Source organism: Xiphophorus couchianus, chromosome 20, assembly GCF_001444195.1.
Source record: "Xiphophorus couchianus chromosome 20, X_couchianus-1.0, whole genome shotgun sequence".
Lineage (NCBI taxonomy): Eukaryota > Metazoa > Chordata > Actinopteri > Cyprinodontiformes > Poeciliidae > Xiphophorus > Xiphophorus couchianus.
Genome location: NC_040247.1, coordinates 21063641 through 21087645, shown reverse-complemented (window position 1 = coordinate 21087645; position 24005 = coordinate 21063641). Strand labels below are relative to the sequence as shown.

The following is a 24005-nucleotide window of genomic DNA, read 5'->3' as shown; positions in this document are numbered from 1 at the left end:
GCAACCTTTGCAGTCCAAAGAGCCATTTTTGCCCCTGCTCCAACACATTGAAATAAAGTGTCAAGAGCTGCAAAATAAAAAAAATAACTCATTAGTTTGTTTGTGCACCTACTGTGTAAAGTTTTTGTAGTAAGATCAAACAACCACATTATTTAAATCATTTGACTTTAGATCAGAGAAAAATATAAAAATGTTACAAAAGAAGAACGAAGGACAAAGGACAAATGAGCATTCCATATTTATGGAAAGTAATAAGAAATGTCATAACTCAAGAGAAGAATGAAGGTTTGTTTTTTTTTTTTGCTCCACTGGTTTGATTCTATCTGAGAAAACATAGAAAAATATAAGTTTTGTTTCCCTTGTGTTTTAAAACTGTTCTTTTCTGTTTGAATAATAGCCTCTTTGGAGAACTGAATGAGCAACATGTAGCTCCAGAACCATAGGCTGCAGACTCCTGCATGACTGGAACTGCCAAGAAGGGGATTGAAACTTAGTGCACATGTATGTTGGAGGTGATTCTTTTGTGGGTTGTCCTTTGGTAGAATTGGCAATTGAAAATGAGCTTTAAAGAGCTACAGTATGTCTGCATGTTCAGTAGAAAGTCAAGCTTGTTTCAGTTGTGGATTGGACTCCGTCAAGGCTGGTCTTTCAGTTCGGTTTGTAGTTTTCATGGACATAATCTCAAGGTGGTGGAAAGGAGTGTGTCTGGTTTGGGAACCAGAGGGTCACATTTATACTTTTGGCACATGATGTCGTTCTGTTTTCAGTTGTGTGTGAAGCAGCTGCTTTTTTTATTGCCAGAAAAATACATTTGGATGAAGATCCGATACAGAGTCACTAAAAACAAGGGACTAGACATGCATAAAGTGCTAAAAGACTGATGACAGACCACACGTCTTATACTTTGAAAAATGGAATCTGGTGTGCAGACAGAGATAAAAGCAAGATGAACAGAGAAACAGAAGCCAGACAAAGAGAACACAAAACATAACACTAAAGTAACAAAACAAGAACATTGTAGCAAAATCCAATAAAAAAAAAAAACAAAGACTGTGACAGTATTGCAGATGTTATTTCCTCTCGTCTGTATGTGATCCTCTCATGGCACACAAATGCCACACCACCTCCTCTTTTAAGTACATCTTGACATTTGGGCTTAATATTATAGACTTTGTATAAAAGATGTGCGACAATATGAGCATGCAAACTTAATTTTCTTCAACATCTTCCATGTCTGTCTTCTGGACTCTCTAAATGGTAGTAGCATATCCACCCAACACTGACTGAAATACAAAATAGGAATTTAGTTTACAATTGATTCTTTAATGCATAAACAGAACAAAAATAAAATCTCAGTCTATAAATTAGTTTATCAGATAAGATTTCTTTCTGATTTAATGAAGAACAGGGAAAATAATACTTTGCATGTGACTAATCTCTTCATTTAATTAAAAATAAGCTCCAGAGTGGATACTATGTGTATATAAACACACTATAAAGCTGAAACAACATAAGATGCTGATAAATGACTTTTCCTCAATGTCTGAACCTATACCAGACCAAGGTTTTCTGTTTTCGCTCAGTTAGAATTACCATAATTCTTGTTTGTTACATACCAGAATAATAAAAATATAAATTTAAAGGATTTTCTTTTCCCTTAAAGTCAAAATTGTAAATCCACTAAGATTAGCATGCCCTTAAACATCAAGGCTTTCAAAGGTTTTAATAGGTTAATTCACAATATTTGGTGTATTTGGAGTCATGGGGATATCGTAGAAAAAAATTTCCTCTCTTTAATCTGACAATTAGCAAATGGGAATAATTCAGGCTGTCCTTATACTGACCTAAAGCAGAAACTGTTTGGTCAGATTTATTGTCGGATGTTCTTCCATGCAGTGTATGTAAACGTATGATTTCAACCGTACATGAACTTAAATGAAGTTATTCAATTTGATCCAGGACAGAAGATAAATAGAGAAAATTGTTTATGTTTCATGAGAAACGAAGGTAATAACAAAAAACCATTTAAGCGGTGAAAATGTATTATAAAAGAAAATCTCTGAATATTACATCTGGGAAAACAATGGGAATAATAAGCCCTCTGGTTGTTCAGTTTAATTTGTTGTCTTGCCCTCATGCTGGACTCATTTATATACAATACACAATTCAAAGTGTAACCTCAATTAAACCAAGAAACCCTTATAAAAAAGGAGCATGGTGTGTTTTCCCATGAGTAAATTCAACATTTTCTCCTGTTAGGCTCTCGGTATGAGTAATAAAATGCTTATTTCTATTATATAGCAGTCAAAATATTTGCACTCACAAGACAACATTCATAGAATAAAAATTTTCTGTTATAAAAAATATGATTATTTATCAACCAGAGACTAAGCCAGAATGAATTAAAAAAATAATAAAGAAAATCAAGTTCTATATCTCCTAAAAAAGCTTTTTAAAAGTACAAAATATAGAAAATCCTTAAATACTGAAGTGGGGTTAACTATTTTCTGCATGGCTACTGCATAAAGCAGCTTTACCCATAAACTTTTATAACTTTCTGAAAAACAAAACACCCATGCTGACCAGGCAAGCATCTGATTGTTGAAAGGCTGTGGCAGGGGAGTTAAAAGTTTCATAAGCAAACCTATTTTGCATATATAGTAACAGGGCCGAGGCACAAGAGATAATGATTTTTCTTCATGAGTCCCTTTTGCTCCTGGGTTGCAACAAGTGTTGCATTGTCTGTTTTACCATTCAGAAATGAACAACTGGCTCTGCCACGTTCATGCTCTAATCTGAATTCACTCAGATGTGATTAATGAGTTGCACAAAAGTCGATTCTGCAGCTACAAGCATTCACATCTTTATTGGCAGAGGGTTTGTAAAATTAAAAACATCCATGTATCATTAAAATTGACACAGAACTGTTGTACTGGTGACATATAGCTAATTAAAAAAAAAGATTCTTTTTGAGATTTGAGGGTGAGGTTAATGCAAAAAATCAGTCATGAAGTTAGGCTGGATAAACACCATTTTTAAGTCGCCTAGAGCTAAAAGTTTGGTCTGATTTAACTTCAGATTGAGAGAAGAAAAGGTGTGTGTTGTTATTTGGCATGTGTAAATATCTGGTCTCAACTGTATTTAAATATATCGTCTTTCAAGTGGAGCTAGATAGGTTTCTAAAATTTTCTCTTTAACATATAAAATAGTAAATGGCTTTGCACCGCTCTGTTTATAGGGCTGAAATCCCCAACGTCCCCAAGTATGTGAGAGCTTTTTTATTTCATGCAAAAATATGTAAAAATAATATATACCACATATACAGTATGAACAACTACCACACCAGTATTGTTGTGTAAAGTATTATTGCCAGCACCATCTGATACACATGGTGTGCGCTCTAATTGGAAAAAGATTGGATCTTTTAATTTTAGACCAGCTGGTTCCTGGTCAGGTCCTGTTGAGATGAAATTTGGCCAATGTCATAACAACGACATTACAGATGCCCATTTCTTGGTGCATCTGTAATGTTTACATACATTTCTAATGTTGTATAGAAGAAACTGATTTCAGTGTAACATACATCAGAATACACTCTATATCAGTTTATTCATGCTTCCAATCATATGTCAAACTTTACAAAATAAGGCCAAAATTGTAGGAGCATAAATTGGGACTGACTGAAGAGCTGCTTGAAAGCAAATCGAGTCTCTGTTTGCTGAGCTCAGCCAAATGATCTGGCTGACTGAGAAGGACAGGCATCTCGGTCATTAGCGAGTGTCTCTGGAAGCATGCTTTGCCATAGTAATACACATTCCACCTAGAAACAGGCCCTGGAAGTGAAAACCTCATCAGTTTTGCTGTTGCAGGTGGTTGCAGTGACAACTTTCTGACAACTTTTGACAGGATGTTTTCCAACTGTAAGGAAACGCAAATTGTTCTTTACATGAACAATTTTATGAAGGAATGAGATTTGCTCATAATCAGACTGGGTTTGTGTGTCTTTGTTTCACAAAATAGGGTTGCTGATTTAATGCTCTTAAATAACTTATTGCATCTCATGTCAGCTTTTGAATGGTAGGGTTTCTTTACTTTTGCCTACATGTCACAGTCCATTGTTCTCCATGTTGTCTTGTCCTGTCCTACATATGGCCTTGGCTTAGCAATGGACGACAGGACGTAGAATTAGTCTGGCCACGCTGTTGTCCCTCTGCATTTCTTCTAGTGTGTCATAGCTACATAAAATCCAAACATCTTTTTAAAATGCAGCTTAGCAATTTGTTTCAACAATGATGTTGCTTGTTTAGTCCCTAATGATCTGGAGCTACTTAGCAGATGGCAGCATGAGAATTTTTGTTGTTCCAGGTCTTACAGGACTGGTAACAAGTGCTTAGACTTTACATGACACAGCTGTGAGCCAGAAGGGATGAGAACTGCATGGTGCTGTTGAGGAAATAATGCAGTCATGGCCAAAATTTTTGGCAGTAACAAATATTTATTTATTTTTTTTTGATTGATTCATTTTATTATTTCACTCTTTGATTAGTATTGTATAGGTGCACAATCTACAATATTTCAACATGTTGTGAGCATCTCAAAGTAATTTTTGGAAACTAAAATAAATATCTTTAAGTGTAAGAAAATTGTCGCACAAATAAAATTTGATTTGTTTTGTACTGCCTTCATTCTGATTTACACAAGTTTGTTAAAATACACTCCCAATACTCCAAATATTTTTAGCATCAACCTTGGTTATTATGAAGAGAATGACACATTTTAAATATGAATTTAATTTTGTTTTTGATGATTATAAGGAAAATGTGGATACTAGACGGCTTCATGAGAAAAAGTAAAGCTGCTCTGCCTGTGCGCTGTCCGACTCCCACCTTTATGCCTCAGCATGATGTGTTTGTGTCTCGTTAAAATGTATGGCTTCATTTTTCTCTTGTGTGAACACTGACTCTGTCCACCCAGACAGATCTGGATGCTAAAGTTCTACAGACAACCTCTGCAGAGCCATTTCACAATAAACGGCAAAGAGGTTTCCTCTCCACTGATGCTTTGGTGCAGGAAGGGAGCTGTTGTCTGTACGGCAGCTCTCCCAGAACTGACACCCAAGTGGCTAATATATCTGTGCAGAAATCCATTCCTTTTCCAGCAGGCAGCAGCTGATCACATCTCTTGCTCTCCAAGCTGAGCCATCTGTCTGAAGAGTGATATTTTTTATTTATTTATTTATTTTGTCTTTGTCGATTCAATTGGAGCTATAAGATGACATACGGGTTTTTCTTGCAATAAATTAAGAAAACTCAGGTCGTCTTTGAAAGATCAACAATTTCATTAGGTTATGTTGTATTATATAGTCAACTCTTAAACATTGTGGTCACCGGACTGTAACTGAACAGAGAAACATGTTACTCCATTTGCACTGAGCACAGCTCGTTTAAACATTTGGAGGCAGCTCTTTTGGCAAATAACATTGATTTCCCCCCCCAAATCAAATTAGTGGACTCAGCAGTGTTGATGGAAAACAAGGCATTACAAAGATTGGCTGCCATTGTTTCGATACTAATTGCCTGTGGTGTCATTTGTTTCCAAAACAGGCTGTTTTTTTCTTCCATGTTCACCTTTTATACACAGGGCTTTAAACTAAACGATGGTTTAGAAGTAATGTACTCTGAAATTTGTAATGATCGTTTTAATCTGTTCTCATTTGAAATTCAACAGCTTAATGTCCCACTCTTTTCCACTTAGCTTTGTTTAAAAAGAAAACAGTGATCCAGCACTAAAAAAGTATTTCTTTCAAGTAATCAAATTAAGCTTATCCAAGTAAATATGTTAGGTTTATTAAGTTGTACTGTTAAACAAATGTAAATAAATTAACTTTGACAAACTTAATTCAATTACATGCAACAAATTAACTCTTATTTTTTAAAGTTGGCGTTCAATTCTGTTTTTTTTTTTTTTTCTCAGGTTATTAACGGTTTGCATTAATAACCTGAATGATAGGATACCTCAATAAGCTGCAAATACTTTAAATCTTTTTATACATGATGGGTAATGTTAGATTTTATTTAAGGCAACATAAATTGTCCAAAAAGTTTCAGTCTTGTTCTTATCTGGCAGAGTGCTGTCTTCCACTTATTTGCTGTGTCCCAAACATGACTTGTGGACTTCTTATAAATGTCATTCATCAGTGAACTTCTTTTTAAGTCACTGATGAATGACTAAAGAAGACATTAATCTTAGATGAATCTTTGTAGACTAATCTCTAAATAGATTTGTTGAGTGCACAACTATTGGTGAACTATGACTATCTCTTGGGTGGTTTATAGTTGTCCTCTTTTTTTCATCTTTCAGATGGTGAACTGTGCGATGCTCCATGAGATGTTTATAACTTGAGATGTTGTTTTACAATCTAATGTAACCTTTCTCTAAACATCTCCACAACTGCATGTCAGAGATATAGTAAATAATAAACTTTGACTGACATTATATGTAGTTTGGAAATGTAAGCCATCAGATAGACATTGTATATTACATTACATTGTACAGATACAACATTGTCACTGATATTTCAATATAAATATTTATGTAAATCAGCCTGGCATTTTCTGTCAGCTTCCTTCAGTGTGAGCAACGTGAGCCTGGGCTATAAAATTAATATTCAACAGTCATCTGCTGTGAAGGTTTGCCAATGAAGATGCTGTCACAGGACATCTACTAAATCAGCTTGGTGGGATACAGACATCTAATAAACTTCTCAACCTTGGGACGCCTTCATCTAAATCAAATGCAGACATTTATTTAACATCTTCTGAACATCTGTTTGCCGAGGCGGTAACTCCCTTTGTTTCCAGGTGTGGACGAGGCTCCATGATGGATGCAGGCTCACGCATCGTTCTCTCTCAGGCAGAATTCGAACAGAGACTCCACAGTTCATTTCTTCTTTCCTGGGTGGCTGCTCACTCTTTGCCTCTGTTTGATTAATGACACCACCCCTCCAGTGGTTGTTGTAATAAAGTCAAATGAGGTCCCGAATGGCTAAGGCTTTGTGGAATCAGCAGTGGGTAATTGAGGAGGTGGTTGTCTCAGGTGGCTTTGTGTCCTTATAGCAATAAAGTAGCACTTCTCTTTCCCCCCACCTCCTTTGGCGGAGTTGGGGAAGATGGTAATTGTGTTAGAGAGTTTGTGCTTCAATGCACATCACTGTTTGTTTGAACGCACTGTTTTAAAGGTTACAGAGCCGACCATGCGGAAGAAGCATTTCTGGTTCCTGGACACATGAAAGCATGGCCAGATTGTCTGCTGAATAATGCAGAGAAGTGATCACTGAAACTGTGTAATCCATAGTATCTTCTTTAAACAGTTGCCACGTCTCTTTCGTAAAAGAAGCAAGTTCTTCCTCCTCTGGTAAATTTTGTCAGAGGAAAATTGCAGAAAAAAATCCACTTTACACTTGTAATCCTTCTTCTCACTTGGCAATATTGGATTGTCTGTGATTTTTAGATAGTCTATTTGGAAAGTTAATAGGCAATAGATGTTGCAGAGCACTCCTCTTCCTTTGGGAAAATAGCTCTGATTTAAATTCAGTCCATTCTGCAAAACACAAACCAAGCCAGATTGAGGGAAGTGGCTCATGAATTTGTCATTTCTTACATGATGAATTTTGACTTTATTATTGTTTGTTGTGAGTGCTGGATTATTGCAGCAGGTTGCCTCTGTTCTTTCATGTGATAAAATGTTAAACGATTTAATAGCTGAATTTAGCACTAAGTGTGAAAGACAGTAAATCTTTGTGCTACTTGCACAATCTAAACCGTTTTTAAATTCCCAGTAGTTGTGTAGACAGTGTTGCTCATAGTTTGTGTTATTAAAAACAGCATACATATAAAATGGTTGAATGTGTTTTTTAGGAAGTTTGGGAAAAGATCATGCTGGCATTTAGTAATACAAACATGTCTGAATCATTTAGTAGCTGTTTTAACATGAATAATTCAGTGTGCAAGTTGTACCTAAATGCATCGTGCAGTTGAAACACAAGAAGCTCACCTAGAAACACTCTGACAGACTCTTAACACAATGTTTTAGACGGAGTATTATCTGGTTTGTTTCTATGAAGACTCCCACAGTGAAAATAGAACATGCTACCTCTTCATTGTTAACCATTGTTGGAATAAACCCTTTATGTAAAGTTGTCTGACACATCATAATAGTCCTACATAGCAGACTTTAGGTATAGCTTTGAGTCCTCACACTCTGCTTTGTTTCAGTATTGCTTTTCAAACATGCACGGCAGAACAAAGACATCCTCACATAACCACTCTGCATGTGTACAAATTTAAAAACACTGCTGTGTTCGTTAGGTGTTCTTGCATGCTGAATTGCAAGGCACATTGCAGAAATATTTCAGTAAGAATACAGTAGGGTTGTAAATCTAATCTGCAGCAGATACAGTGTGCACCTCAATACACTGCAAACAATCTGATTCATCTACCATGTGTGGGAGGTAAAATATGTTACAGGACTTGATTCACAACTTTATCACCATTTAGCCTAATTTAGTGATTTTAGGGTAATCAAAGTGCAGCTAGATGCAGTGAAAGAAAGAAATTAAACTATCCAGCTGAATAAGTCCAATTCATTAAGCAGTTTCCTTTGACAACTAGGTTTAGTCTGGTCTGAACATTTTTTATAATCTAAATTACAAGAGATCAAAGCAATAATATTGCAACATTACAATAATCTGACAGGCTGGAAATGTGCTCAGGACTCATTCAGTAACAATGAGTAATCAGCATTGTTACTCATTCAGTAACAATGCTGATAATGCATGTTGCATTATCAGCAAAATGCATTTTCTATGTCATGAAACATCTAAAATTATAGTTTAAAATGTTTTCCCTTATAATTTCTAGCTTTCTAAATTCATAATCAGTGTTACAGACTGATTGTGTTACAAGAAAGTGATACCACTACCAATTTAAAGAAACTTTAAACAGCAAGCCCTTTAAAAAATGTGTTTTTGTTTTAAAAAGCACATCAATACACAGGTGACACTGAAAGCCCTGTTTGCCGTAAAGCTCTGGTGTCTGTAATTGTCTTTAACTGAGCTGAGATGTTAGGACGGAAATAATGCAAAAAAGTTGGAATATTTTGCTCACAGATTTGGTCGCTCTTTTCAGTTGGCAGCAGGTGAAGCTGAAGCACTGGTGGATCGAAATAGTCCCAGCATGCCCCATCTTGGGTGTGTTAAAAGACTGATTATGGTAATTTATAGTTAGCTGCCTCTGCTGTCGTTAACTCGTTTTTGCTTGTGAGACATATACATATGCACAGAGAATTAGCAGTGCTAGTTGTCTGTTTCCTAGCAATACACCAACAATAACATAAACAATAATACTTGAGTGGATCATATTTCTTAGTCAAAGTGTAGTTTACCTGGTTCATAAATGGGAATTATGCTACATGATGCAAAAAGTAATGTCTAGATTTAATGAGTTTTTTTTAAATTATTATCAGCTGCCCCACCAAACGTACTCACAACTTGCACATGCATTTTAATGGGAACAAGATGAAAAGGTTAATCGTTACATCTCTGGAAGGCATATACTATTTCCCCACTAATTCTGCATTAGAATTTGGTATTATTATTAATGTCCTGAAAATAATGTTAGACCTTTGTTGCCAGCTTGGTAAGTTTTTACATGGCATATGTGGTTGCAATATGCAACCACATATGTTTGTTTGTTTGTGTTCAAGCAAAGTCAGCAACAACCAATGTTTTCTTTTAGAGTAAGTTTCACAATAGAATAGTTGAATTAAGTGTATATTTAGATTAACACAAGAAAGCACTGATGAACTTTTTAACTATTAACTCTTATCAACTCTGTTCTGGGTAACAGGTGAGTCCAGCAGCTGCTCTTCTAGTCACCTGATGTTTACCATCTTTACTTTAATGACAGAACTTCTGTGGGAACTCTGGTCTTTACTCAGTTTTTCTTATTTGTATATTGTCTGAACTTAAAATTCCTCATGCATGGACAATTTCAAACACAAACTAAAAAATGCTCAAGTAAAGTTTCAGGATTAAGCATAAAACTCTGACATTTTTGACTTTGGTAGAAAGAGAAATGTGTAGGAAAAAAATGTAAGCTGAGACAGAGTTACTGTATTCACAGTAAGATTAGTCTGATACCAAATAATTGTTTACATTTAAGAGCACCCTTTGCCGCTTTTGCATTTCACTTAAAAGCTGTTGTGTCCAAACTTTTCCCTCATCGAGTTAAACATTTAAGATGAAAGCACTCACAAGCAACGAAAATTCACACTTTAGTTTTTAATAAACTGATAGTAATTGTTTTGTCAATAATTTTTTCCATCTCAACAATAAATTGAAACATATAGTCATTTAATAAAACAAATGAAATAGCATGATTGTGTAGAAAATGGATGTGTACTACTTTTGTGATCCAAAACATTATAAGGGTCTGGTGTTTTTGACTTGTTAAAAGATGGACGTACACTAGTCAACAATATTTGATAAATCGGTGTGTCCTGGTCTGCTTTTAAATAAGAGTCTTTGGATGTTTCTATTTCTATTCAGTATAATATTAAAAATAAAATCAATAATATAAAAAATATAGTTAATAAGAGATTCATATATTTTTAATTGCACAAAATCTTTCTAATGCTTCACTTTGGATGACCTGCACAGGCAACAGGACAATGAACTGTGCAAAGTGTCCACTGTTGTGGTTTCACTCATCAGACTGGACAATGAGAATGTGACCTGACAGTGTTCAGACCTGTGTGTGATCCTGAAATGATCTGATGATAGAAGATGAGTTGGATGTGTTTTAACCTTGTCAAGACACTCTTGAACTAGCTTTGACAAAGTCTTATTGTCTCTAGTTACTCATTCTTCTGTAAAAAATTCATGTCTGTATTTCGCCTTGAGCAAGATTGAAAGCAATAGCATATGCAGGGCTCCACTTTGGTAATAAGTAACCTACTTCTTACTTCTCCTTAAACCTTAAGTCCTCTGTATCTTTCACTGTCTGGAACTGTGCTGAAATTGTTCTGCTTCAAATAGTCTTCAATATTCCCAATATCAACAGAAAATTTGCATAAGTTAAAGTGTTTTTCACTCTTTCTTCATTAAGATACCGTAAGACCATTTTGGAGTCATTGTCAAATAAACAAGTCAGTGGAGGCTAAGTGCAGGCTAATTCAGCCATTAATAAAAACGTCACTTTGATTGTCTTTGTATCTTTCTGTCCTCTAAAACATATACGGATGAGCATTTGGTCCATTTTAATGATATTTAATCGTCAAGATTTTTATTAAGACCACTTATGAGCGCTCACTGAATACTTCTTCCGTCTCATGGTGTTCAGTAAAGGCGAGCTGTTTGTGACTTGAAGAGAAGCACAAGACATCACCTCATTAGCCTTCTTCATCCAGTTGGAAAAACAGACATGTAGATTGTGAAGAATTTGGTAACTTGCAGATGAAAGCTTAGCGCAGATTTCAAAAGAGCTGACTGCACTCTTTGAGCACTGCTCGCCTAATTTTTTTTATCCAATATTCCCCCATTTCCCATTTTGACCTAAATCTTTTATTCTTATATAAATAGTATTAATATTATACATTTTTCATTTTTTTGTTATGGTGGAGTTTCTCACTTTTTTAATATACTTCATTATTTTTCCTCTCCGCATTTGCACCAAATTCCTAAGAGTATTTCCTATTAATTCAATTTTAAATGTACACTAGCTTGGATATTCAGACAAAATCTATTATGCAGCATTGAGGGGCAGTACAATGCATGAATAAGTCAGCTATAGCATCTGTCTCCTGATGGTTCTCTGTGTGATGTGAGGAGAAATTGAAAGCCTTTAGGGAGTGGAATAGATGTCAGCCCTTGCAATGAAGCTGTCTTTAGTTTGGAGGCATCCTCTTTCATCCATACAGCCCCTCTGGAGGGAATAAGCAACAGATGTTTGTCTATAAGGTGTTGTTGCGCAACACCCCCCCCCTCCTTTCTGTCTCTACTCTCTCACTCTCGTACTTCCTCTTCTGAGAGGGGAGATGTGCTACCAGCTCTCCGTCTAACGGGTCCGTTGAGTTTCCTAAATCTGCTGGGATTTACCCTGTCCAGAACTGAAGTAAACTCTGTTTAAGCTGGTTTCGAGAAACGATTCGCCTGGTTATCTGACGGCCTACATCCAGGTGTCCCACCCTTCTTCCCCCTGTGAATTAGCCAGACTGAGCAGCCTATAGCCAACTAGTTTCACAGAGCACACCTGTTAACGGTCGCTCGTTCTCTATTTTGCAACTTGCATTTGTTATTGAACCAGGTAGGTTTTAGTGACTCGGGCGAGTCCCAAGGATGATGTTTTAAATATGGGCTACCAGCAACCTAAAAACATTTTCCACTTTTTCCTCTCCAGAATCAAACATCACAGCTATTTTACAACCATCAAAGAACTTTAAGGTGACTCATTAACTGAATGTCCACAACATCTTTAGATTTTCTTTATGCTAAATATTTTATTAGTAAGGCATTTTTGCAAGGGTCAGTACAGCTTAATTCAGTAGCAGAAATAATCAAATAAGTAAAATCAATCATCTAGTCTATCTTTCCCTACTGCTGATACTGAGTACTAAAAAAGGGAACCTTTGAGAGAGACGGACGGAGTTTGGCGTTTCGAACCCCAGACCTGGCACGATGATGAAGAAGGTGCGGCAGCAGGAGGAGGAAGTTGATCGATGAAGGCCAGGATCTCCGCAGGTCTGATGAACCTCCTCTCCGCATGGATGCTGAGGTCACACAGGACTTGGTGCTGGCAGGAAAAAAGGCACCAGTTCTTCTTCCTTGTCTTTGTCTTCATCTTTGTCTTTGGGGTCAGAACCCAGCCGATGAGAGAAGTGCGATTCGAAGCCACAGATTGTGGGCCAGACGGGTTGGTCTCCATGTGCAGGACAGTCTCCGGCTCCGTGGCCCCGGCTCTTCTTCAGCTGCAGAGTTCTTTGTCCATCTCGATCTTGGCTCGAAGCTGCCCGGAGGATCCAACGAACGGTTCCTCTTTTGCACTCACCTTATATAGGGTTCATCCACCCCCCTGGTGCGCCTGCTGTCTGCTTAGACAGATGATCTCATATCCATCACTGTCTTACAGACATTTCCTGATGTCTGTGCCAATGTCTCAGGGTTGCTCAACCTCCTGTGTCCCTTGCCTGCACAACCTTTCACCTACTCTCTACCTCCAACATATCAGTGATGTTTAATTGCAGTTACACCTTCTTACACCATTTCAAGTTTAATGTCAAAATCACATTTATATCACATTTATTTTCTTTAGCTTCTCTGATTTAGCATTCATTTATAATTTTATAACCATAACTTATATCACATTTATTTTCTTCAGCTTCTCTGATCTATCATTCATTTATGATTTTATAACCATAACTTATTAATTATTCTTATTATAATCTTAATGTGAGTTATTACAGATGTTTTTCTGAAAAGAAACCAAGAATAATACATGATTCTAATTATTTACTACTAAAGTTACAGTTACTTGTTTTTCTTGTAGTTCCCACAAATATAAGTGTATTATTACAAGTAAACCAATATTCATATAAGTATTTTACTTTGAATCTTATCCAATTACTAATAATGTTTAGATTTCATTCTTTAAAACTTTCATACTTTAAACTAAGGAATAGTCTCAGCTATTTTTATAAATCTGCAGGCTGGAAACTTCCTCTTTTTCCAGGAAACCTGCTTTTCTTGTTTCATGAATCTCTCTGACTGACTATGATTTCTTATGATTAGATAGAAAAATGTAGAATTAAAGCAAAGTTTGCATGAGACAAAAACAACACACACAACCAGATTTATTTTATTGACACTTAAGTCTACTGTTGGGCCTTGATATCACTTGAGTGATTCATTTTAAAGATAACTTTATTTATTATTACTGTTAAACTAACTTTATTGACACTTAAGTCTACTGTTGGGCCTTGATGTCACTTGAGTGATTCATTTTAAAGATAACTTTATTTATTATTACTGTTAAACTAAAATCTCCAGCATGGGGAAGTGGGATGAGCTCGGATTTTCTTGACAAAGGTTGCTGTCAAGCTATTCTGTTTCATCACTATCTACACTCGACTCACACAGGTCTTTATTGGTAGGCAGCCGCTGTAACGCCACAACGTGACACAGGAGCATAAACAGCTTTCAATTCATTTTAATTTGTATATTTATTACTGATTATATCGGCACTAACGTTGCGACTAAAGAAAAGTCTGATTCCTGATGAGAAAGATATTGTTTCCACTCTACTGACTGCAGTCAATGCTAGTCCTTCACAGACCCACTCTTAAATGAATCACCCTTCTCCTTCAGAATGACCATTGTTCCTGAGTTGTAAATGAACACGAAGCCATCTACTGCAAGCTAATTAGTGCCTGAAAACCAGAAAAGTTCAGCTGGAAGTGATGATGGCAACCCACTGTTATGGTGAGAAGTCTGTTTCCTGCTAGTGGGCTGAGTAATGTTATTGATGTGATCTTTACAGGCGATGCGCATGTCTTGATAATCTAGCCAATGGCTGACAGGATGTGAAACTTCACAGGTTCAAATATGCCTAACCCCCCATGCTAAGGTTTGCTTAAATGTCTCTCAGCGAGTTGCAGAGAAATTAAATGCATTTCTGACCAACTAAAAACTTCTGACACAATTTTGGGTGAAAATGTGACAGCTTTCCTTTTAGGACACATTTGACTTTTTTGACTCAGCTTTTTAGGAAAATCAATAAATTTTTCTGCAGATTCAGCCCATTCTTAATGTTAACCTGAAAACCATGCTCAGGAACAACCCACAAGCAACCAAATCTCAACGATAAATGAGCAATCATCCGGTTGGTGATTATTGAATAGAAAAAATATATATATTTTTTTTTTGACTATTTTTAGTGCAGACACACAGTGAATGGTTCAAACAAATCCTTAAAATCCCCCAAATATTAACATTTTTTACAAATAGTCAGTGTTTATAGTTAAACCCAAAATTATTCATAATCCATACAGATTTATGGTCATTTTGCCAAGATGTTTTTGTGAATGGATTCATTATTAAATTTAGGGGTTGCCCAGCCAAAGTCCCATCTTTAGTCTGAGAAAATCTGTGAAGTGAGCTGAGTATTAGTGTAATGGTAGGGAGGCCTCGTTCTCCTTGAAGCGTTGACTTTGATCAGAAAATTTATCACCAAAGTTAAATCTGTACTTGTGGAAACGCGCAAAGAACTGGTTAGCAATTCTGATGGTGTAAAGCTCAAACAGATGTTTCCTTTGATTATTCAAAAGGGTATGTTTAATTCTTGATGTGGTCATTTTTATTACGTGTTTTTCAATTTTATTTAAAAATAAATAGTCAAAACATGTTTTTTTCAAAATGATTACCACTTTTACACTGTTTTCTTCTTTTTTTGAGTGAATTTTATATCACATTCTGTCAGAAAGAAATGTAGCTGAATGAAAATGAATCTATCAGTAGTATGCCAGTAAGTATTTCAATGTCTCGTCTAAGGCAATGGGTGTATTTAAGATTTTTTTTTTCTTGAGTGAGAAATGTTATGAGAATACATTTTAAATAAATAAATTGCAAAAGTTTTATAGTCAGTATTCCAGAACATCCATTATTCCTGGGCTTGTAGTTCAAACAAATAACATATTTTTTTCTTTTAAAGACTCTTGTTTATAATCTTCGTATGCATCTAGAATAAGACAGAAAATGATTTTATCAGACCACCTAAGGAAGTGCTCTTTTATCAAATGCAACTGGGTATATTGGCTCTATGCTTTGCTGTTGTCAGTATTATTATATGCTTGTATTCTGAAAAAAGCAAGCTGTATTTTCTTTCCTGATGTAACAAATTGAAAAATAATCCTGTAATGTAGTTAGCCAAATCTTGTGTCTCTCGACTTTAAACGCCCTTTAAAGTATTTTTTTTTCCTTAACGCTCTGCCTTTCACCCTCAGATCACACTTCTCATTTTTCAGTCTTGATCTATTGAATATTGATCAAGGTCTGTCAGCTGAATCAATGAGGAGCCATTGTTTGGCAGAGTGCTCCTGGATTCCTCACAGTTCACCTTGTGTCTCAAGAGGCCTGAATGTGTACAGCAGTATTTGACCTTACACACAAGCTTTTGTATTTGAAAGCAGAGGTGTGACCAAGTCACTGTGTTGCAAGTCTCAAGTAAGTCTCAAGTCTCTGTCCTCAAGTCCGAGTCAAGTCTCAAGTAAAGACAGGCAAAAGTCGAGTCAAGTCTCAAGTCAGGAACCTTTATTTTCAAGTCATTTCGAGTCGTTTTTATTTTATTTTTTTTTATAATTTGCAATTATACATAAAATTCAAATAATAGACCATTTGTTCTTTTTAAAATATGTATTTATCTCAAATGATAGAAATCTGGAAATGGGTTCTGTGCGACATGTGACAGTCACGCCGGTCAGTGCATTAAGTCAAAAACAGTTGACTTAATGCACTGACTGCAGTAAACAATATATTGTCAATATAATATCCCAACGTAGATGTCTTCAAACACACCAACCATCCTTAGATGATACTAGACCCGGTTCATCATCATGATGGGACAGAGAGACTCTGTTCCCTGTGTTCAGGTCCAGAATCTGCTTTCTGTTCCGGAGCCCCGCTCACTATCCACCGGCTTCCTGAGCTAACACGGTGCACATTATTAGTGGAGGCATTTGAAGGACCGGATTTATGGTAAATAATCACCAATTTAACCCGGAGTACACATGCTAACACGAAGTTAGCTAAAGTCAACTATCTTACAGCAAAAGAAAAGCGCCACCTACCGATCTTTGTGAAGCTTCAAATGCCGGACAAAGTTGGACGTCGTGGCATCTCCATCCGATATTCTCTTCTTGCATGTTTTACAAGTTGCAGTTCGTTTTTTAGTCGAAAGTTCATAACCTACGTAGCCAAAAGAAATTACTCGCGGAAGCATATTCGAGCGGTTATTTCGTATTTCGTTCCCTGAGCTCTGTAGCTTTGCCGCGTTTTATTAAACGTCCAAATCCTGTTAATTTGATTGGTTGTGCTGCAGCTACGTACACATACATACATAAGGAGAGAGGAAAACCATAGTGACGGTCTGCGCATATTGATACGGAATGAGTGAAATTAATTAATGACGCCACTTTATAAATAATGTGTTTTAAATTTTAAGACTTTGAGTAAAAAATATCAAGTCTTTTCAAGTAAACAGCTTCAAGTCGAGTCAAGTCCCAAGTCAATGGCATGAAAGTCAAAGTCAAGTCCGAGTCTGTGAGCATTTTTTCAAGTCAAGTCTCAAGTCGTGATTTTAATGACTCGAGTCTGACTCGAGTCCAAGTCATGTGACTCGAGTCCCCACCTCTGTTTGAAAGTACTGTGCCGCCATTTAACTGCTGCACTAGAAGAAAGTTGTCAGGAAAATATTCAAACACTTGTTCATAATAAACTTTGGACATTCAATGCAGAACTTGAAAACCATACAATGTTTCTTGCTAATCATTCAGCACAGTTTATTTTAAATCACTTTTATATCTTTATATTAGTCTAATTTAAAATCGCACATAAAAATCTGTAGCTATGTTTGCATGTCCTTTCATCTAGACTGGAGCATGTCTAAGAGATGCACTAAATAAGTATCTTTTCAGAGAAAACTGTTGTCTGGAAGAAATAATGTACAGTTTGCATGTGGGGCCCATCCTTGCAGCTCCCTGATGTTCTTTTCTTAGCTTCTAATAACCATTTTAAATAAATGTAACAGTTTTACTCAGAGCATCTTCATGCATTGGCTCAGGTCTGTGACTCCCTGAAGGCTTCTCTAAATGCAGGTTCTCATTACGGAGTAAAAATAGAGTATTCATGCTTGTATGTGTGAATAGTGAGTTTAGTTTCTTGGCTCATCTTGAATCTTCACATAAGAGATATATTCTGCTTCTCCTTATGTGTCATGCAGTATCTATTAGTGCACTTCCTTCCTGTTTTTCTGTCAAAAACGTTCAGAGTGTGCCCTGCTGGTCTTTTAAGATCTTTGTTATTCCTAATATAATAAAAATAAATCCCTCCTTTATTTTGTGTTGCTCCAGCTTCATTCAAAAATAGTTTTCAGCTTTTTCAAAGGTGCTTTTACTTGGTTACTATTTCAAATATGCAGTTGTGTGTTTTGTGGCACCTTCCCAAGGACTCTACATATTATTTTAATCAATATAATTAAAAGTGCAGATTACAAATTAAATCTTTGTAAATACATTTCTTTAGAAAAACAGCTTTAATTATTTTTTTTCTTTTGCAAAAGGTAAATAAGAAGGGCTCCATACAACAAGGAATATATTATTGTTTACTAACAGCCAAAACTATACAATGTACAATACAAAGTGTGTAAAAACATTTGCACACTTTGTTGCATTTTGTCACACTTAAACCACAACATAGAGAAGAACCTAATTTTGAAGTCGAAGGAAATTGATATATGATTTCTAAAATATTTGACAAAAAAGTTGTGGGGTGCCAAGGTCAGTTGCTGCTTATTTATATAATTGTGATGCAGCTCATTCTGAAATGGGATCAAAATAAGCAGAATTAACCAGGTGAAATGCCATTTGGTGATTTTGTGCAAAAATTTTAAGGACCATGTTTTGTAAAGCCCACAGACCTATTCTAACTTGTTTAAGGAAGCTTAATAGGTTCACTTTAAAAAGCAATTTCTTCGAAAAAGAAATTGATAGGCTGACATGCAGGGTGAGAAAATAAATTTGTGTTTGAATCTGTAGCTGACAGGGTGCCAAGGGTCTGAGATGGTGTGCACGAAAACTTTGGGTGGAAAAAAAAATAAACGCTCACACGGTTTCATGCATCCATCACTTGTGTGAACAGCTCAGTTTTTCTCACCTGAGGATCGATTGGAGTCTTTCAGTGTGTGAATCAAAGGTCTCCATCTTCTGCTGAAAAACACTCAAACCTGGTAGAGGAGCCTAAGACAATTTTTTACACAACTGGAAAACACTATTCGGGCCTCTGACCTTGGTGTGTTGAGTTAAAATCCCAAAGCGTCAAAACCATCACTCTTTTAAACAGGCAGCTGTCATGGAGATCTAACTTGTTGAAGCTTCAGTTCCCTCTTGTTTGTGATGGAGCAAACAAAATCAGTTTTCACTTTTCCTCACTTTCCCCTATTTAACTCTTCTCGTACATACATGGCTCAATAGTCGCAATAAAACAGTTTGGGGTAAAACTGCAAAGTATGAATAGGTACAATAGGATTTTTATGCACATGTAATGAGCTTATTTGTTTGAAGTGCATTTCTCAGTTTTATCCTCAGGACAAAATAATCCTGAGGATATTATGTGTTTTGAAACAAGTGATGTTGCAAAACATATAAAAATGTCATATTTAGACACTTTTACTACAGTGATGACTGATGCACCATAGACGAGATCTGCTGGTTATAAGTTAAGATTCAAAGTCTGTAAATATTTAAATAAAAACAGATTTCTAAATGTTTTGATTAGTTCACATGAAACCTTTCAAAGCACTTAATTTTTAACGGTATATCACATTCTGCTGGATTTTACAGTAATGTCAGGAGAATTAAGACACAGTTAGTATAAGTAATTAATGTAATGCTCTGCGTTAGTCCTCTAAGAACAAATCCTGCAGAGAAGATTATTTTTTCTGTAATTTGGATTAAGATTTCCCATCTTTTCTTTTTTTTTCCTCACAGAGGGATTCCTGGGAAGAAATGTGGCACAATCATCCTGACGGCAGAAGAGCTCAGCAACTGTCGAGTGAGTAAATTGTGATAATCTCCCAAATATACATGTTAACAAGAAAATATTGCTTGTACACGAACATCTCCTAACGTCGGGGCAAGAAACGGCAACACTGGAGTTTTCCTGTATAAGGCATACAGCAGCTCTTTCCTCACTCCATGCAGTGACCTGCTGTGTAATGAAATTGTGCAGAAACATCACCCAAAGCCCCCTATCAACCTTACATGTGTGCCATTTTCTCAGGTGGGCTCCTGCGAATGCCACACTGAACTCCTCTCACACCACATTGGGGTAGGATAGTGAACAAAATTATGTGGATCAAATTGAACCAAAAGCAAAATTAAAAATGTAAAGGAGTGAGAAAACTAATGAGCACAACAAAAGAGAAAGCTGGAACAAAAGGAGCACGAGTCTATGTGGAAAAGAAAAGGTGGAAAATTCAAATAGGCTTAGAGAGATACAGTAACACGAAAAGGAATTGGCACAGGATCATTTCATGCCACTGTGAACCAGCCACAAAAAAAAATAAAATGCTTGGCTGGTTTTGGAGGAAGAGCATAGGTTAATTACCAGGAAGAACTGTGCGACCTTGTCTTCTGCTTTCTGCTGGTGTTAATTCTGTCTCGGTAGTCACAGCATGGTCAACTGGATGAGTATATGTGCCTGTGGCCCATACACACTTGAATGCAGCTGGATGATAAACACACACATTGATGTGCATCTTTCTCTCTTACAACCTCCTCTCTCTGATTTGGAGCTTACAAACAGAGCTACATGAGGGCAGAGCCTGAACATTTTTCTCACATTACAGATTATTAAAGCCTATCTAAGGACAAATGCTGCTAGTTAGCTCACACTATCAGCACCATGATAAGGGCATGGGGCTACTGTTTTACTACGTTTCTGTCTCTATCAAATAAACTTAAGAATAATGATTGTCTGAAAGGAATTTGAAATAAGGTGGATAATGGTGTTCATTTGTTTTGCACAGGTTACGTTTTCAGACTTTACTAGATAACAAACTGAGCTAAATTAAGAGTCCAAACATAAAATTTTTCCTTTTTTTTTGAAGAATTCAAACATTTATAAATTCTGCATTAGCTTTCTAAGCACTTGAATTGTAAACTGGCCTTTGACAGATTATTTACATTTGACATTTTTAAAAGTTCTGTACTGTTCTCTTTGTAATATGTATTTCAATTTGCCTGACTTCTCAATAACAGTGCTCTCATTTACGCATGATCCTACCTAAATTGTAATATATCAAAATAACACTGAAATTCTGATTTAAAAATTAGGACTACTTGTTCAGCTGTAAAAGTAGTCCAAAGTAGTCCTTGTACAATGTGCAAAAAGGTTGCTCTGCCCCTCTGACAAAATCCTGACTCTCTTCAAACATATCAGCTGACAAATTGGTCACTCTCTTAATATATTAGAAACATTCATATTGATTTTGGGGGTACTTACCCATTTGATGGACCAAGAGAAAATTTCAATTTGACAAAAGCTACAACTTCCTTCCTCTGCCTCCAGGTCTCACCCTGTCCACACCTAACATGTTGCAGTTAAAGCAGAGGCAGCAGAAAACTTAAAAGGGCACCAAGTTTGGAAATGTGGAAGATTAGATAAAAAAAAGAACATGTATAACCTCTAACCTTTAAATTTGCTATGGCTGAAAAACAGCAAAACTAAGCAACTAAAACGATAAATAAATAGTTAACAGAGCATAGTGCAGGTCTGTGGTCTTAACCCTCTCTTATGTTCTTAGATAAAGAGCATTTTACAAGCTAAACCTTACTGAATACTCCTCACTCAAACCACCATCAAACATGAAGATCTTGACGGCAAATAATTTGTCAATATCGGAATCAGGAAAAAGTTTTAACAAAGATCTCTTATAAACATTCCTCTTTACCACCTCCATACTATGCTAATTATTTTAATTTTAAATAATTATTCATATTTTCCAGTCCCTCAGTCATTTAGCTGGAAACAGTTTTCCTCGAATGCTTAATTCCTGAATAGAATATAAACTATATCTCAAGGTTATGTGAGGTGCTTTTCTGCACTGCCAGCAGGTCTGGTGAGGTTAGAGAGGTCAACATCATTTTTGCATTTAGTAGCTCGTGTTATTCTCTACTCTCTAATTTTGTCAGGCAATAGGAGAGAGTAGGTGTAAGACGGTACTTTAGAATAGCTTTTTTTAATTATTATTATTATTATTATTAGTTTTTTTTTTTTTTAGAATTTTTACTCTTAGGTGAAAAGTAGCAGGTAACAACTGTTATTCTTGTGCAAAAGTATTTATGCCCTTAGGTTTTTCATAGTGTTTACATTGTAAATTCAACATTTATATTTAAAGTATAACATTTTGTGTTAAAAACCCAAATTGCTCCATGCTCTATAAGATGAGATCAATACTGCTATTTTTCTGATTTAAGAATTGTGAGAATGTCACGAGAATTTGATCTGATATATTCAGATGTGTCTGGTGAGAGTTCAGTTCTGATTGCAGTAAAGTAGGATTTCTGAACCAGATTTTATGCACCTTTTTTATCGCTAAATCATTAAAAGGAAGAGACACCGCAGTGCACTGAAATTGTATTTAAATGGAATTTGAGGACACATAGTTCTGCACATATCGTCCTATTACAACATTATTTAAAAATGTAGTACATCACATTAATGACTATAAATATGTAACAGACTAATGTTCCAACACTTTGGAACATTATTTTTCATAAATTTGTTTGTCTGCCACTGAGATGAGAACTTTTCACAATGTTTATGAAATTGCTTAACGATTCAGTGTCTTTACTATCAACCTTACTGTAGAGGAGAAAACACTGCCAAGCTTTTTCATCAGTTTATTAGCCACTCAAGTGCCAACCAATTGAAATGTTGTGAGATCTGCTGATTGTGAGTAGTAAGTGTTTAAAACAACATGCAGTACTCATTACTTTATTATGTTGGCGATATTTAGACTTTCTCAGAGAAAATATTGTCTGAGAAGTTAAAGTATCTCCAAGCACTGTGATCCTATACAAGAACAAAAATAGAGGAGGAGCAAGAATACTGAATGAGAAGCTCATGGGGACACCAGACTGTGGGTTTTAGTTTAGTTATGAAAAAACTAAAGTGGTTCTTTCAAAAACCAGCTACAAGCTGAGATGTGGCAATGACCCTGTCAAAAGTTAGACATTAACCTGAATTAATGGGCTACAGCAGAGGGTTATGCAGAAACTAATGTCTGCAAACCTCCATGATTTTAGGATATTTGCAAGAAGTGAGACCTAATTTCTTCACAACAATCTGAGGCTGTGTGATAGTCATTATAAAAACAGCTGATTCAAGTTACAAGACACCAAAACTCGAAAACAACTTAATTTCAGGAGGACAAACTTATTTCAGAAAATATAAAATAATTATTTTTAAGCATCTCAATTTGTTGTTTTAGTCAGCATCAATTTATGAAATGAAATCTTCCTTTTTTACATTATTGTGTTTTATACTCTGATCTACGGTGGCCCTGAGGTGCAAACCACTTCAACAAATTCAAAAACACAACAACATTAACGAAGCACAATTACAACTTCCAAAAACACTACAACATTAACAAAATGGAAAGGGTATGTCCCAGTTGGAGACCTGAGAAATGGCTGATTGGACGACGGTGTTTTTGAACCGGTCGGCCCATTGTTGCGATACGCTATAGCGTCTGCCATATTGAAAGTGGCTTACCTGCCAGCAAGCTAATACAAGTAAATGGACCAAACTTCGTAAAGTGCCATTCTGCAAAGTATTTTAAGTTAATGAATGTCACTGACACAATCTCTCACATACTATTATATATAGGAATGAAAAAAAAACCTCTAAGGACAACGTTTCAAACTTTTTGATGGGATTATTTAATTGTTTTGGGGCACAATAATTACTGTACATTTGATACATCTGATTTTGATAAGCAACTGATTTTTAAGTCTTAGTCAGGGTAATGAATAGTTTTGTTTTTAATTTTCACCAGAACACAAATAAGGTTTTTGAAAATGACTAGTGAGACAAATTCAAAGTAAATAACTCCAGATGTTTATGGTTATTCAACCCCTTAGTCCCTGCCTGCCGCTTTTTCTAATTATGAGCTCAT

The 24005-nt window shown here is 35.9% G+C and overlaps 1 protein-coding gene across 2 annotated transcripts in view; it reads left to right on the top strand.

Annotated features, from left to right (window-relative positions):
- cpne5b (copine Vb) overlaps positions 1–24005 on the top strand; it is a 127467-nt gene that overhangs the window by 66432 nt on the left and 37030 nt on the right. For both annotated transcript variants that reach the window (XM_028003692.1, XM_028003693.1), the window contains one exon: positions 19813–19876. In XM_028003692.1, coding sequence (XP_027859493.1) covers positions 19813–19876 — 64 coding nt within the window. The remainder of the gene's footprint in view (positions 1–19812; positions 19877–24005) is intronic.